The 16,949-nt window shown below is 35.7% G+C and overlaps 3 protein-coding genes across 3 annotated transcripts; 1 reads left to right on the top strand and 2 right to left on the bottom strand.

Annotated features, from left to right (window-relative positions):
• LOC136819785 (uncharacterized) lies at window positions 1-1,616 on the bottom strand. The gene is made up of 4 exons (XM_067076027.1): window positions 1,438-1,616; window positions 957-1,103; window positions 641-727; window positions 1-404 (listed from the first exon to the last, which is right to left on the bottom strand). Exons 1-4 carry the CDS (start codon window positions 1,481-1,483, stop codon window positions 148-150), a joined length of 537 nt encoding a protein of 178 aa, XP_066932128.1. The 5' UTR covers window positions 1,484-1,616; the 3' UTR covers window positions 1-147.
• A 4,252-nt stretch (window positions 1,617-5,868) lies between these two features.
• On the top strand, window positions 5,869-9,126 carry LOC136819793 (uncharacterized). The gene is made up of 4 exons (XM_067076033.1): window positions 5,869-6,053; window positions 6,503-7,411; window positions 7,892-8,277; window positions 8,910-9,126. Exons 1-4 carry the CDS (start codon window positions 5,976-5,978, stop codon window positions 9,124-9,126), a joined length of 1,590 nt encoding a protein of 529 aa, XP_066932134.1. The 5' UTR covers window positions 5,869-5,975.
• Window positions 9,127-11,828: 2,702 nt separating this feature from the next.
• LOC136819688 (aspartic and glutamic acid-rich protein-like) lies at window positions 11,829-14,719 on the bottom strand. The gene is made up of 4 exons (XM_067075928.1): window positions 14,596-14,719; window positions 13,939-14,097; window positions 13,207-13,359; window positions 11,829-12,396 (listed from the first exon to the last, which is right to left on the bottom strand). Exons 1-4 carry the CDS (start codon window positions 14,639-14,641, stop codon window positions 12,110-12,112), a joined length of 645 nt encoding a protein of 214 aa, XP_066932029.1. The 5' UTR covers window positions 14,642-14,719; the 3' UTR covers window positions 11,829-12,109.
• Between the last annotated feature and the right edge of the window lie 2,230 nt (window positions 14,720-16,949).

The raw sequence follows: 16,949 nt of genomic DNA, 5'->3' as shown, positions 1-16,949 counted from the left end.
AGTAAGTAAAAAAGAAAAAGGAAATAAAGTATACAAGTTTTGATCAAATTCTTAAAAATAAGTATTGAATTGATAATGCCTTGAAAGAGCCTGCTTTAAGCATTTTTCAAATGTTAAAATAAAGTAAGTTTCTTTTTCTTCTTCTTTTCATTTTTTGCCAAACTTGCACCACCATTTTTTGCATCGTTTTGTTTTCTTGCAGCAATGCCAAATCGCTCTTCTCAAAGCTCTGATTCCTGCTTTAATTTTCTCTCCGTGTTTGAGGAGAAAGATCTTGACCTTCTTTGCTATGATGATGAGCTTAGTGAGGAGTATGATAGGATCTTTCTTTTGTTGAGGTGCATCTTCCATGATTTCGTTTTCATCGTTTTCATCGTTTTCAGCAAATGAGAGCTCAAAGTCATCTAAAAACATAATAATAATTAGGAGGATAGAAAAAATATAAAGCTGCACGCTAAAGAGAAAACTTCATTTGCATACAAAGGACCCTGTATTCGACTGACTAACCCGAAACTGACAGACTGAGGCCAGAAGCAAATGAATGATTGAATTAAAAAAGTTAAGCGTATCCAGCCTGGCCTCGTTGTGGGTTGTTTATCAATATAGCGCTAGATATTACAGTTTACATTTTGTCACATACCATTGATTTGTTGATCTATGTTATCATTACGAACATGAGCATTTGTGTTTTCATTTGAAAATTCATTCACAATCTCCTTCAATTCGTCTGAAAAAAAATGATTTAGATCGTTTAGATTCTCCTCATTTATGCAGAGTGTTGAAAATGATTTTTCTATATCAATTTTTTCAGACCCAAAGAACCTGAGAAGATAATAAGGATATGGAGTGTACCTTTATTCCTATATTCCCTTTTATCGATGATGAGAAATAGCTTGAAAAATAAATTTTAGAAGGACCCTGTCTAGTTTGTTGGTTTAACAAAATTCAAACTCTACCTTTAGAGACTTGGGAAAGAAATTCGTGATCTTCATCATCAAGTTCAACATGATCTCTCAAATGTTCATGTTTTAATGCGTCGTACAATTGATTTTGATCCAATTTACCCAACTCGCGAATGTCATCTCGGAAGTCTGGCTCTGCCGCTATATAGAAATAAATAATAAAAATAAAAAACAGCGGGTATTTGTGTCTACAACTTACAGCTATTCATGATATGCACCATTGCAATGTCTTTCACGGACCCAACAGCTGATTGGTTGAAAGTGACGTATTCACTGATTTTACGTCACTTACAACCAATCAGCTGTTAGGTCCGTGATGTAATGTCAGAAGACATTGTAATGGTGCATATCATGAATACTTACCTGAGTGTTCATGCATAAAAATGACATCGCTAAATACTTTCCGTGTTCTTATATTTTAATTTACTATTTTCAACCTTGAACAATTATCTATTTTTCGATAATTATGTTTTACCTGCAATTGTTGCTGCGAGAAGAACGATTAAAAGCTTGAATGTCATGATGGTGTTGCTCTTTTAATCCTAATTTGATCTCGATATTTTCCTTTTGTGATAATTCACTGCTTTGAATCTCTTCTTGTTTGATGCTCCATTTTTGGTCCAAAGACCCTTTTTATAGCGAAATCTGTCATGCTTTTTTCACCGCAAAATTCGCGTTTTTACATAAAACACATGTCCATCTCTAATTGACAAACACTTTAATCAAACCATAGAATTCGCGAATTTCAATCACGCATGTGAAACTAAAAATGTTTTTTACAAATATTTTGCGAAAACTCGTTTGATAAAGAGTGATATTCCCTCATTATCTGTGGAGAAATTATTTTTAGTAATTCAATGACCCTTAATTACCATGCGTCGAAAGTGACTATTTTTGGCATTCTTTTTATCAATTCCATCATAAACATTTTGACTGAGAACTTTACAAAACGAATTCAGCCTCTACTAGCCTACTGTTTAAAATAATTATCAAAATTTTCATATTCAAATGTAGCTTTAGATGAATAATTTGCGATTATAAAATTTAATTTCATGAATTTTATCTCAAGGGCAAGTTTTGCTCTTACCTGACGAAAATTTATACTACCTTTTTTTTAAATACGATTGCATTATAATGCGTGAATTTGGGAAAATTTGCGTGATTGCGTGAATTGAAGGTCCACTGGGGGGGCCTCCAACAAAGTAACGCAAAACTTTGCTCAAAAATCTAAAATCAAATCAGAACTTAAAAAAATGTTGTTACATTGGTTACCCGTTCCTGGCTCCTTTCGAGAAGAATGAATGCTTCATTTTAAAGCTGTGGATGCAAGGGAGTTTTGCTCAATGGCCTTTTCAAGAAATAAACTGCACTCCCCCTCTTGTTGTTGAAGGGTTTCTACTCTTTGTGACCTGGAAATGCTGTAACCCTATGGAATTCCAGGCATAATTTTAGGTTTAAACCCCTCTGGAGTTCTGAACTTTTGTAGGATTTAATAAAGCGAACCCTATGAAATTCCAGTTATTTTTAACAGATTTTTGTATATCCCAATGGAGGTCCGCCACATATCAAACCTTACCCCCGTTGAACAGAAATGGACCTCCTCAAAAGTGGATGTACGGTTTTTTAAAGGCCAACACCTCTGTCTCATAAAATTCTTCATCAACAATACGTCTTTCACTCTTCAAAGATAATAAAGACCAAAGAGGGGGTAGAAAATCAACTGTTTTTAAGGGTTGAAATTTCAAATTCTATTTCTGCTGCTAAAAAACCTAGTGAGGATTAAAGTATTTAATTCAGTGCAGTCTTCCTATAGGTATTTTTATCATTGATCTTCCATTTTTGCTGCGTGATATGACGTCCTCCACTGCGTTCCCGTCTCCGGGAAGCTGCGTTGACTATGCCTCCGTTCCACAAACTTCTCTTAACAACGAACACTTCGTCCTCTTCATCGTTACCAAACTCTTCTTCTTCTTTTTCTTTCTTAACTGCATCGATGCTAGCTGTAAACAGAGATCCAGAGAAGATCTTAAAAATCGTAAACTCCTGTCTCCATAGACACAAATTTGTTCGAGTTAAGGAAATATAGAGTAAGGTTTATAAAGCCTTGTTAACTGAAGACACCATAAAACTTTTCGAGTCCAGGAGACATTCGATTTATAGGGGTTCGAGTTATAGAGACTCCACTGTATATGTATAAAGCCAATGACGGTGGACAAGCAGACAAGAAGCATAGACCCTGTAATAAGGTAAACTTGTTGATTTAAAGACTGAATCACTCCTCCCATTTTACTTAATACTCAGAATATGACTACAACGTTCCCGGAAATACAAAAGTGTTTCTATCTTTAAAGAATCTCTAAGTATATTCTTACCTTTTGAGCCTTGATGACTAATATCTATGAGATCTCTTTCAATGTGGTCATTCATCAAATTTTAACGTCTGGTGTTAATTAATAAAAATAGAATGAAAATTCCGTTTCACTTGGAAGTAAACACTAGGTTAGTGTTTTTTACACTTTTGGCAACAACGTGAAATTTTGGGTACTTCTTTGAAACCATATTTTAGAGAGCAAATTACCATTCATTGTCAAATATTTTGGTTCTATTGGAGAGAAAAAATATTGAAGATTCCATCACATTTTAAATACACTATACAGCGTTATCCTACAAAAGGTTATGACCTTTCAAAGTTAGGAGCAGCAGTTGATCATAAATTTATTCCATCGAGAAATGGAAGAAATATTGCATCAATAATAACTCATCGAGTTTTTGGGCTAAAATTTGGCGGGGACAAGGTCGTAAGCGTTCGCAACCCCATCGATGGCAACCCATTACAGGATGAATTATTCCATTTAGAGCAATTCTGGAGCAGTATTTCCACTGTTTTGTTGGATTAATCACTAACTTCATTCAAAATTTTATTGAGTAAAAATTTGAGAAATTATGTTTAAACAAGCAACTGCTCAATCTCAAACATCCCTAGAATACAGATGTTAAAGGGATAATCAGATGGTCTGAGATATTTTGCCTATAGATAGCTTCTAGGATTTTAGGAAAAATTTCTAAATTTTTTGGTGTACTTATTTTCCTAACTAAAGTTATACCACTTTGAAATTTTGAACTTTTGCTTGAAAACAATAGAAAAAAGTATAAAAAGTCCCTGAAAAGTCCCATTTTTCGAGATTTCAAATTGGCATAACTCGAGTAAAGAAAATAAATACACCGAAAAATTTAGAGGTTTTTCCTAAAATCCTAGAAGCTATTTGCAGGCAAAATATCTCAGACCATCTGATTATCCCTTCAACATTTTGTCGGAAATGGAGCACCCAGGGATTCCACATTTGCACAACCCTTTTATCATGGCACCCTTTTTTAATTAGTTTGGTAGAAAAGGCCTCATTTCAAAAGTATATTAAAAATAAAAAATTATACCTCCTGATAGAAAAAAAGGCTGCTTTACTAATTTAGGTATTAAGTTTGCAGGATGACGCGTATGCCCGAGTGAAGGGCTCTTAAATCGACCCTACAGGGATTGGATCTTTAGAGTTTTGTCAAATACTTTTAAGTTTTTTACCCTTCAGCCCCTTAATGCTACTTAACGAGATAAATTTCCAAAAACTTCAGTCAGGCTTAAAAGATTTGGTTTGAATTTCGAAGAATTGAAAGGGTGTTGATTTGATTTCTTATTTTTTAGAATGGACTCGTACCCCCTCCCCTGATACACAGTTTTGAAAAAGGTCTTAAAACATAAAAATTTACTAACCTATTTACTAACCTAAGATTAGAGCAAAGACAAAGAATATTCTTGACAGCAGCATCACGTTTTGTCTCAGATTTCCGAAGAAAAGTTTTTCTTTAACGTTACAGTAGTTCAAACAAATATGCTCGTTATGTTTTCGAGTGGCCCTTTTTTAAATACCAAGATAAAGCATCACATGATTTTTCTAAAAATATCTTCGTTTTTAAAAAGAGGCTAGTCCCAGGTAAGAGGCCACTTAAAACAATTTTCATGAAAGAACAAGTATTTGGTGAAGTTCTGCTCTAAGTGGGCCACATTATATCTCAGATGAGAAAAGAATTCCCTATTGTCGTTTCAAATAAACACTTTCGCTGCCGAGCCTTTTTCAGCAAGCAAAATTCCAACTTCTTGGAATTTTATCAAAAGTTTGACTTTGAGACGCTCCTGTGTTCATAGTTTTGCTTCAAATGCCTCTGTCAAATTGTATACAATCGACGCAGAATTTTACGTAGATTCCAAAGATGCAAAAATTAACCTTCAGTATCAAAAGTTATGACCCTTTGAAGTATTACCGGTATTTCGAACCCTCTATTACGAGTATACTCGTTGTTGGCAGCGAACGTAATAAACATATTCTCGATATGCCAGATCAGTTTTAAGTTTTTGAGAATTTGCAACCTGGTTAATATGAAGTTACGACGGAGGTTGTTTTCGAACTCGTTGCAGTGGATTTAGATAAACTCCGATGATTTCTTAACAACAATTCGGTAATTCGAATATCCAACCAAATACTTTGTTTTATAATATGTAATAACGATTTTTGTTCTTAGAATGGTTCTGTTTTCTAAACAACATTTAGAACGCCATGCAAGTAATCTATTTTTACAGTAAAATCGACACTAAATTAGGGCAGTGGATTGCTGATAAACGGCGTTTTCCTAGTGTGTTTTTTAATATGTTAATTCTAGTTAGGAATTTAAAACATTTAAAAAACGTTATAGTGAGCTCAGACCCTTGCCCACTGCTGCGAAATCGAATCGCATATCCATAGCAACTAAGAGTTGATTTTTTTAAACGAAAGTGACGTCAATTACTTTTCGAAAGTTCATTGGACGTCAAATATTTGCTACATTTTCTTTCAAACAACTTCGCCTGGCGTCGAAGAAACGCACATTCTGGCATATTGGTGACAGAATATTGGTTAAATCTAAAGTATTGGTTGGTTATCACTTGAAATTTATTTGTTTTACACATCGTTTGGTACAATCGCCGATATGGGAAGGAAGTCTCGTCTATTCAAGAGGACAACCTCATCAACCAAGACTCTACAAGAGTTTTTAAGAAATGCTGAGGTATGGATGAACCTTTCTCATACAAATTTCCCCTCACGATATGATTTTATTTTATTCAGTCTAGTCACAAGTGTATTTTTGATTTATCCTCTCTCTGACTTATAAATGTTTATCTTGCGCCTCTTTCACTTTTGGAGCTTTCCACTTTTTGAAAAACATCTTTCGTCTTACGTCTCGCATATGTGGGAAGATCGATTTAGTACGAGCGGCCTCAAGAACATCGGAAGTCTGTGTGTCAGAATATTATGCTCTTCAACAGTAAAAACGCCGAGAACCTTTCTGTTATGACCATTTTAGTGGATGTAGACTTGTGAAACGACAGGACTGAAAGACGTATAACCCAGATTAATACCTACACAAATAAAAAACTTCTTGTTTCGGATTCTATATAGTTCGATTTACATTAATTTCAATCTTTCAAGCAACATAGCATAAATTATACATTATAGGTCTCCAGTAACGTTTCGGGACATGCTACTGGCATACTGAAACAGGACAAAGGAAGCGTCGAACAAATCAAACATACCGAATCGTGCCATAAGATTGAATTGAATGACAAGCTTCATGTAACTAGCGACAATGACATTAAGGACATTCGGACCGAGGCTGCTGACGGTGCTGAAGTATCAATTAAGGATAGCTCCGAGGAGAAAATCGGGAATGAGACGATCATTCAATCCACACCTGAGCGGAAAACCGAACTCAAAGCTGATGTTGAGAGCAAAGCCACAGGAATCGAGCATGAAGTTAGTCATGTTGCTCCACAACAAATTGAGGACGTCAAGGTGGGCGATGGAAACGATGTAAACGTCTTAAAAAAAGAATCCACGGAAAATCGGAACTTTGAGATTCGTGGTGAAAAGAATGTTGCAGAGAAACTTTTGCATGACGTAGAAGCGGATGGAAAGATGAAGGAAACAAAACAGGCATCTCGTGAAGAGCCCAAGGCACTGGAGAACGAAAGAACCCTAAAGTTTGCATCTGCGCAGTGGAGTGAATTTGAGCTCAGTACCGAGGATGGGGAGCAGAAGAAAATAGATGAAGTTTACATTCTACCTAAAAAACAAGTTGATGAGCTGAAAGTGGGCGTTGTCCAATCAGAAGTTCATGAATCGGAACAGAATCATCTGATTAAAACTGACACTAGCTCTTCACATGATAGGAGTGAACTAGAAGCCCTCAAACAACAGCTCCGGGTAGCAAAAACAGAACTCAATATAATCAAGAAAAAAGAGAAAAAAAATCTTGCAGCTATGGACAAGCAAGAACTTGATTTGGACCTGAAAAATGGCCAACTGAGGCGTTTGAGGGCCTCAATGAAGAGTGTCCTGGAACAACACGAGAAATACAAGTTAGAGGTAATGTGAATAGTTTGATTCATTGTTACTTTATCAGACCCTTAAATTCTTAAATCAAATCAATTTTTTTCTCAAGGAACCGCTAATCTACAGGGTGTCAAGAAATAGTCTGTATACCCCTATTATGTCGATGAAGTCAAGGGTGGTCAGTAAAATGAGGTCAAAAATCCATGGTGGTCTAAAAAGTGAATCCTGAAAAATTGAAAAATAATCCAGTGGGTCACCTTTCCCAAGAAAGACCTCAATATAAGGGGTATAAATTTTTTTTAGAGCCTTTTCAACCAGGACTCTTTATATACCATATTCCACTTTCTTTCTTTTTGCACATCCCAGTAGCGTAGACAGGAGGGGCGCAGAATTTTTGTAGGAGAGCAGATCTTTATGACACTGTGATTATCTATTTACTCTGTATAGAACCTACCTTCAAACAAATTTTCATCAATTAGCATATCAATATACCATCTCTTTTTTCTATTTTAGGCCAAGCAGAAAGACGAGGAGCTGTCAAAGGTGAAAGGCAAGTTAGAGTCTACCGAAAAATATGTTGAAGTCTTGAAAAAGGACAAACAGGTAAAGAACTTAGATGAAGAAGTCAAATCTTCAAATAAAAAGAAAAATAAAAGAAAGAAGAAAAATCCAAACCCTATGGTCTGTAATGTATCGCAAAATTTAGATGCAAATAATAGTTCTAGTCATGTCATTAACTTGACTTACAAGTCGCAAGCGAATCTCCAGCTCTCTAAAAAAGACGACGTCATCATAATGGATGACATTGATAAGCAAGCCTTACAAGAGCAAGATGCTTTCAAACAGGATGAAAATAACCTGCACACCCAATATGAAGTACAAAAAGATGATGCAGAGAGGTAAATACATTTTATCAAGAAAATAACTTGGAAAATTATCTAAAATTTTGAGGAGTTAAGCAAAATCTTCCTTGACGGAAATTTTTTCTCCACTATTCAATCCCAGTCAAAAAAGTTGACAATTGACATTTTTTTCACGTTTGTATCCCAAGATTTTGAGGTAAAGATCCCTTGAACATACGATTTTACTTGACTCCGGTTGATTTCAATTGTCTCAGATAATAGCAGGGTAAAGAGGAAAATCTACAAACTACATGAAAACTGACTGAGGATCATTTACTCAGATTCTAATTCGCAATTTGAAGGCCTGGCTGAAAAACTTTACAATGATTCGACTTCCCACCAACAAACAGCACATCAAAACACAGCAATTCAACCTTTAGCCACATATTTTATTAAAATCAAAACTTGACGAATCAGTAATTAAAATCTTTCCAGAAAACAATTTAAGAATAAAACAAGAAAAAATATCTGAAACTTAATGGAATACTATATCGGGTTATCTTGGGACCAAAAGTATAGGCTAACCTTTCTGATGAATTTAGTTCACATCAACTTTCAAGAAATATAAACAGACAAAATATATAAGAGCATTTATTGTAACAAAATTTCCGTTCTATTTCACACATCAGTTCACAACAAACCTCCAATGAAGAATGGAAGATGGACGATGAGAAGAAGGCAGCTTACCATGCCTGTAAATGGTTCAATATGATCCTAATCGTTGTATCAACTATCATGTTGTGGTTTTGTTTTGTCCTACATCAGGACCAATCCGTTTTCGAAAAGATAACCAATTTTGAATATGGTACTGAGGACCTGTTAGGTATATTTCTCGACCATTCATAATACAATATTAAAATTTTAAATGTCTAAATTTTTAAATTTTTATACGAAATATATTTTGTTTTAACATAAACCATCGCGCATTAATTTTTATTTTTTAAATGTCCATCAAAATTTTGGACTATTATTTTTTTCCTTAACATAACTGTGATGACGGTCATAGTTTGGAGTTGATCCCCTGAGGAGTAAATGTTTCAGTGAATAGACTCTCTAAGTTTTGTTCCCTACCAAAAGATTTTCAAACTACTAGTACTTTGCTTCTGACGTGATTAGTATCAGAATATTACCGGAGTTGAAAGTGGAGTGGCAACATCCAGATGAAACACCAGACCCCCCCACACCCATTTATCACTTTGTACCCTCGTAAATTAAAGTTTTAGAGTCACTTACTTCAGACACACTGACTATTGAGCCATTCCATTTCATATGCGTACAGGAGGCTGGAAAAATATTTCCAGGGGGTAATTCAAGAATAATTCCCAGGGGGTCTTCTAAAAGAGTGTTTTATTTCAGGGGACAAAAATCATTTTAACATTTCCAGGGGGTAAAAGACTGAATTTAATTCATCCACCGTCACTTTAAGGTATGAAAAGAATTTTTCCAAAGGTTTTTTGCAAATTTTGCAATTTTCCAGGGGGTATACACATTTCTAAGAAATGTTTTTTGACTTGGAAAGGTTCGTCCAGCCCCCTCATGTATGGAATTTTAATGCAATGGCCCAGTTCTTCGAATCCCATTAATTTTCCCGCAGAAAACATGCAAGAAAATAAAAGGCATGGGAAAAAGGGTGTGCGAACTATTGATCATCGTAAAGGGTAAAGGCACTCAATCTTAACGCTCTTTTTTTAAAAACGTCTCCTCGAAATAGGTTCAAATATACCTCTAGGATATAAGATCTAGTTAAAATACGGCCAAGAAGTGTGAAAGGCTTGTGGTTTAAAAGATTTTTTTACCCTCCTCTTCTCTCCCAGAAATTACAAAGTGTGAATATCTTGTGAATATTTTATAAAGTGCGCAAAAGTTAAACTGGCGTAAAATATAATGGGATCAAGGTTAAGACTAGGATCTGGCTTAAATTAATCACTGGGTCATCATAAAGCAAGCTCCCAAAGATTTTGCATATTATAATTGTCATTTTCAGAATCAGATAAATGTAACGTAGGCCAAACCTAGGGGGGCGTACGATCTGACGGTACTCGGTATAAGGCCTAATTTAGGGCCGGGAAGCGGTAAAAACGATAAAAAGTGTTCGGGAAACGGTATTTTGCAAGAGTCATGATGACGGTAAAACACCTGATTTTTCGTCCGGGATGAGGTAATTCTTATAAAAAACAACGGTAATTCGGTAAAAGTCATACGTAGACGGGACAATTTTCGGACTATTAAAAAAGGTTGTCACAGGAGTCAGCATATAGGTAAAAAAATCTTACACCATTTCATAAAAAATCCTTTTTTGAAACGTTAATGCAAATGTGCACGGCGCTTTATAAAGCCCGGTTTCTGAAGTATAGAAACTCTTTGTTTTGATTATTTCAATTATCAAGGGGCGCGGAGAAACCAGACAAAGATTCGAATTTCGAATGTTTAACAAAATACAAAAATAGTGATCGACCTCATACACATCCTATTCCATTTTGCCGAATTTTTGACTTCTAGTCCTTAGAATTTTATAGGAAAAACAGCGGGACCGGTATTTTCGAAAATTTTGGACGGGATAACGGTAATTTTCAAAAATATGGCCGAGATGGCGGTAATTCAAAACCTCGTATGCCCCCCACTAACAAGATCTTCAGAAATAACAAAGAAATTTACTTACATCAAGAAAACCTGCTGGAAACGAGTAATTTTTTCTTTAGAATGGTAGTGGGTAGGTGTCCTTTAAAATTGTATTCCCTCTAGGCAGAAAAAGCAAAAAAGAACTTCTTCCTATTTATTATTGCTAACTTAAACTATCCATATTTTCTATATGAATTTTAGAAGAAATCATGCATTACATCATCGGCATAATTTTTGAAGTCAGCCGATATGTTTCTTACTTTCAATTCGGTGTTTCTGTGATAACCAAGCTGGGCAGGCGTTTTCAGATGGAATATGGGATGAAATGGCTTCATTTCCCATTCGAAAGTTTCATCTCTAACCTATCTGTGCTTTAAACTCAATGGAATAGACCAACTAAATTATCACCAGAGGATGTTTTCGGTCAACTTTAGAAGTCGTGTTTCCTTAACACTGTTAAAGGCCGGTCTCCACTTGCGCGCGCTTCGATCGCGCTTTTACGAGCAAAGCTTTCACGCTATTGGTCAAAAGAAAAATGAAGCAACTCCATTGGCGCGAACTGACGTAACGGTTGAAAAAAGTTGAAATGTGTTCAACTTTTTTTTCAAGCGCGCGCTACATTTTTATGACGTAATCTTTTTTCCAAGCAAAAAGGATTGAAGCCCAAAAGTGCGATCGTAGCGCGCGCAAGTGGAAACCGGCCTTAAGTCTCCATAACTCAAACGCGCACGGGGAACACAAATTTGTTTGAGTTATGGACATATCATATCTCCCATCTAATGGTGTGAGAATACAAAAAACTTGGTAAGTGCAATAATGTATGAGTTTATTGAATAACGAAGGTTTTCGAAAATTGACTGAGATGACATAGTCGGAAGGGGAGGGGCACAACTTCCAAACAAATCCTGATTAAGGCATGCAAAGGGATGTAAAACATATTCAGAACTTTTTTCCCAAACAATAAATATATTTGCAATATTTTTCCTTGAAATGTTAACAATGAATCGTATGAAAAATATTTTCTGCGATACAAAACACATAAAGCAGTTAAGTTAGGTAAAAATGTAACCTTCAATCTAACCAAAGCTATGACGAAAGTCTATCAAAATAAAAACATCGGTTTAGACGCAACGAAAATAAAAACAACAACAAATATTCGATGTACAAAATACTACAAGAAATTTTCAAAGCAAGTTTCTATAAATCCTTTTTATGCCTTTCCAAAAGCGCACCACCATCTACCACTGCATTTCCTGGTAACATTGCAACAATGGTAAATTATTTTTCTCAACCATTTAATCCCCGCCTTGATGGTTTCGCCATGTTTCTTCAAAAAATCACGAATCTTCTTAATATTGGAAAGGAATCGACTTCTTCTTCGTCGGCGACGTCGGCGTCCCCATGGATCGTTTGACATTCGCGGAGTGTCAAAGTTATCAATATCTTCGTCTCTAGACAATTCCATTTCATCATCTGTCATTTCGTCTGATGATAGGGCTGAACGAATAAGTCATAACTTTTTTAAAAATTGTGAACAAATTTAAGCAAAAGTCTATACTGGTTAGTGTAAGATCTCGCGTTGTCATTGATTGGAAATATTTTCATCTCATTCCACCTGGGAACTATTAGTTATACTTGAAATAAGCTTCTAGGCTACTCTTGTCTCCCGAATGGACGGGGTGGGGGTCCGAATAAGCAGGGGTAGGAAAATGTTCTAAATTCTAATAAGAGGGGGGGGGGGTGGAATAAGAGGGGGGTAATTTGAAGACAGAATTTTTTTAACTGGTATCAATTTCAACAACAAAAAAGAAACTTTAACAAATGAACACGTGAAATAAGAACCAATATTAACAAAAAGGAAAATTTTAACAAGTTTAAGGGGTATCTACACTGTAATAAAATATTAAATTATTCGAATTTAATTAGCGGGGGGTCCTAATAAGAGCGGGGGTGATGGATTTTTTTTCTCTTAACAATTAGTGGGGGGACGTCCATTCGGGAGACAAAAGTAGTCCTTTCAACCAGTTACTACTTTAGCCAGAACCTTTCGCGAGCAAAAAAACTACAACAATTAATAAATGCAACAGAAATTCTTGCCATACTTTTCACGAAAACCTAACAATTTTCATACTTATAGTACTTCTATATACTGATTGAGAATTCGCCAAATAGTTTTATCAGCAAAATTTTCAAAGAGGAAGAATCGGCGAAATTTCAACCTCGTATACATTTTTACCTCCGGAAATTTTTCATCCCTTTTTATGTTATTGAGGTACATGAGCTAAAAGAATATTTGATATTATTTACCGTTTTCAGCGTGAGATTCGGTGTTTTCATATTGATCTTCGTTTTCACTTGGGTCATCGCTTTGGCTTTCCTTTTTGAATGCTTTCATTTCTTCTTCATCGTTTAGCTCGTCTTCATCTTCGGAAAATTCCTGAAGCAACTTTTTGAGCTCATCTGGAACAGAAGAATAATAGGCGGAGTTGTTAATAGTTTTATAACGGCTCTTTAGGTTTTTTGAATTTCAGTTTTTTGACTTGAAAAATGGTTTTATGCAGTTGACTCTCTAGTTCGATCTTCTTTAAAAGTTTTCTTCGAATAAGAGAAAGATTCGAACTATAGAGAGTAATTTGAACAACTTTCCAGCTAATAGGACCAGTACTTTATTTCGGATTACAGAAAGTTTCTAATAAAAAGGGTTAGAATTAGATTGGATTGTCTTAGACCATGTTCACACGTTACTGTTCCGTTTCGCTCCGGTATAATTTTTGTTACGGATCGAGTGTGTTCATATTGATTTCGGAACGTTTTGGAGCAAGAAAACGGAGCAGTTCCCTTCCGATGAAAAAAGTGGAGCGAAACCGTTTCGATCTGTTTTGCTTTGTAATGTCTTCTTTTTTGACGTTTCGAATTTTGACGTTCACACTTGTTTCGGAACCGTTTCGGAACGGAACGGAACGGAACCGTAACGTCTGAATATGGTCTCAGGATCAAATTAGATTGAGCACAAAAAAATCAAAACAAAGGGGGGCGTACCTTTCGAAACTTTTGCAAGGAATTCATGATCATCTTCATCAAGTTCAACGTGATCTCTCAAACTTTTATGTTTCAATGCGTCATAAAGCAAGTCTTGATCGAGTTTTCGCATTTCACGGATTGCATCACGATCGATCTTCTCATCGTGCTTTGATGCAGCTGTTGTTGAAGAGAAAAAAGGAATTTGAATGAAAAAGTGTTGGCTTTTCAGTTTTCGGCTTGTCATATAGTACACCCCTGTCTCACAGCACCGGTGAAACCTTTGTCAACAGTAGGATAAAATGTCCTATGGAAATCTCAATGCGGATAGAAATTATCTAGTGGGGAATGATTTCGTGGGGTGGTTTTTTAAATTGGATTTCGAATTGGTATCAAATCAAAATCAATTTCCAATTGAAGATGAAATTGCATGGTATTTTTCCCAATGGAGACGAAATTTTGGCCAGATTTTTAAACGGGGCTGTTGTCCCAGCGGATCCATGACACAGGGGTGTAATGGCACCGTGGTTATCACTCCATATGTCACTATTTCAATGTTGATTTCAGTGCTGACAACACGTTTACACCCTTGACACCACTTTATAGGTTATCAACGAAACAGTCTGTCTGACAAGCCAATTTTGAAAAAGCAATGAGAAAGTTCAATATTGTACAAACCTGCAAAAGCTACCAGAAAAGCAACAAGAAGTATTTTAAAGTGCATTTTTCGTTCGCTGAATTGTTGATCTTTGTTCTGTTTAAGGTTGTTTGTGTACTTTAGTTGAATTGATTTTACATGCCCCTAGAGTCCACCTTTTATAGAAAAATTACATATCTGCAAATTGATGGGAAATCTAAAAGAAACAATGCAGTTCTCCTTTGTTCCTATACAGGGCAAATTTTAGTTTCTGATAAGGATTAATCATCATTATCGAAATAAAACCACGCGCTAAAGATAAGCCAGTGCTCATTTAACTGTTTTAGATTCGTTTAAGCATCTGAAACGTGGCTGCATTACTCAATTGTCTTGTTTTGACTTTATTGACGTTTTAGTGCATCAAGTCAAGGCGGGAGTAAGACCATGTGGATATAATTACAGGCACCAAAATACCTTAACATCGATAATTGATTAAGCTGCTTAATTTGTTTACTTATGTTGGTAATGATTGATTTGAAGGAAAGGGCTGAAAACAAGGGAGATTAAGTGGTTCCATCAATGTTGGCGCTTAATCAATTTGGTTTATCACTTTTACTTTTACCACGTGCACACATTTAAGCTCCTAATTTCTCGTACTAATCAATAGTATAGTTACAAATAAGGATAATTGATTATCATTTGCTATACCTACTGATTTGGTGCTAGGTGAATAAACTGTCGATGACGTAATGCTAAAAACATTCAACGTGGGTTTAGAAAACACGTGGTTTTGTTTTTGTCATTTTGAAACTTGCATTATCGCATTTTTAAATATTTAGCTCGTTGATAAAGCAGAAACTGATTATTGTTACCAACCGCTATCACCTTCATCCAATCATCTAATCATTAGCAGTGCTGTTGAATTTCTTGCACAGCTAGGTTTGATTGTATAGTGCATCAAGACTTGTGCATCACCTACCCAACTTTTGGAAGTAAGATTCATTGAAAATAACACACAGAGTTACGCAAAACAAAGGTCGATATTTACCTCGGGCTATGCAGTGCAAGGGCTTTTTAGCGATTTTTCGAGAAATATAAATCCCTGCCAGAGGGCCCTTAGGCAAAACAGGTGACAACTATGCCATAAGGTTACTCTTTATGATATCTCAAAAGTTCCTCAAAGTGGGACAAATTCAGAAAGGGTCCCAAAATCATTAAAATATAAAATTTCTCTGTCAAAGGCTCACGATTTTCACCCAAAATTGCCCAAATTTTGACAAAAATGCTCTTAAAGGGTCTAAAATATCTATCTTTTTTTCTTCTAAAAAGGCCGATGTTAGATTTTTGGCTTTGACATCTGTTTTTTATCCTACCCCCCCCCCCCCCCCCCCCGACTGGGTCTAAATCCTACGTTCTCTTAGACAAGGCTTAGTGATCGTCTTGTCTCATTCCTTAGGCTAGGAAACTATCACTTATTCTTAAAATACTAAGAATAACTTCTATTTAGTTTTACGTTTAGACTAGCATGTACTTTAGGTAGAAACTTTCGTGAGAAAAACTTTTGAAATAACAACGGGAATGTTTTTTCAAAAATCAAAATTAGTCAAAAACGTAGTGGTGTGGTGGTCATCGATTTAGGCTCCCGCCTGAGAGGTCTGAGTTCGATTCCCGAAATACTACGGTTCACTTGACATACAAACATACTTTCGTTCGGGTCAACCCATGCCATGTGAGGGGAATTGGATACAACAGCTCTGATACAAGAGTGTGAGTGATATGCCAGACATTGTGGTGTGTTTTATCACTTATTCCGTTCTATTCCTGCAACGAGCTACATGCTCTCCCGCGTAGTTCGAATGATGTTGCTATGCATTATCGTATCTGTATCTCACGTGCACAGAACCAGTGGTGTCTGGAGTAGAACCCGTTCCACAATAGGGAAAGCTCATATCATCAGGAGAGAATTTTAGAATCTCGATTTTAAGAATTATGCTACAACTTTCTTCAAAGTTAACAGGGAAGTGTAGTAAAATATTGATAAGAGTTTTATTGGACATTAAAAAAGACTAACCCTAATGGAATGCTGTAAAGGTCTAAAATCATAACTTTCAGCAATAAAACCTCCGCGCCCCCTCCGCGGTTACGGATAAGCCGAGATATTATGATAAAATAGTAAATCTAAGCTAAAGATCTGCTGAGGAAATGTAAACTATTTGAAACTCAACATTTTTGTATCTACAATATATTTTAAACGAGCTTGTGTTTCTGTCATATTAAAAATACAAGAGTGGAAATTTTTACGAAAATGTACAAAAAATGTACAATAATTATATTACTCATTCCAAAAAATCTCAGGGTGATTGAAAGAAATTGTTTTTTTTTCAAATTGAGCATT

This window comes from Clytia hemisphaerica, unplaced genomic scaffold (assembly GCF_902728285.1).
Source record: "Clytia hemisphaerica strain Z4C2 unplaced genomic scaffold, Clytia hemisphaerica genome assembly, whole genome shotgun sequence".
Taxonomy (NCBI): domain Eukaryota; kingdom Metazoa; phylum Cnidaria; class Hydrozoa; order Leptothecata; family Clytiidae; genus Clytia; species Clytia hemisphaerica.
The sequence above is the reverse complement of the archived record's forward strand: the minus strand, read 5'-3'. Positions and strand labels throughout refer to the sequence as shown.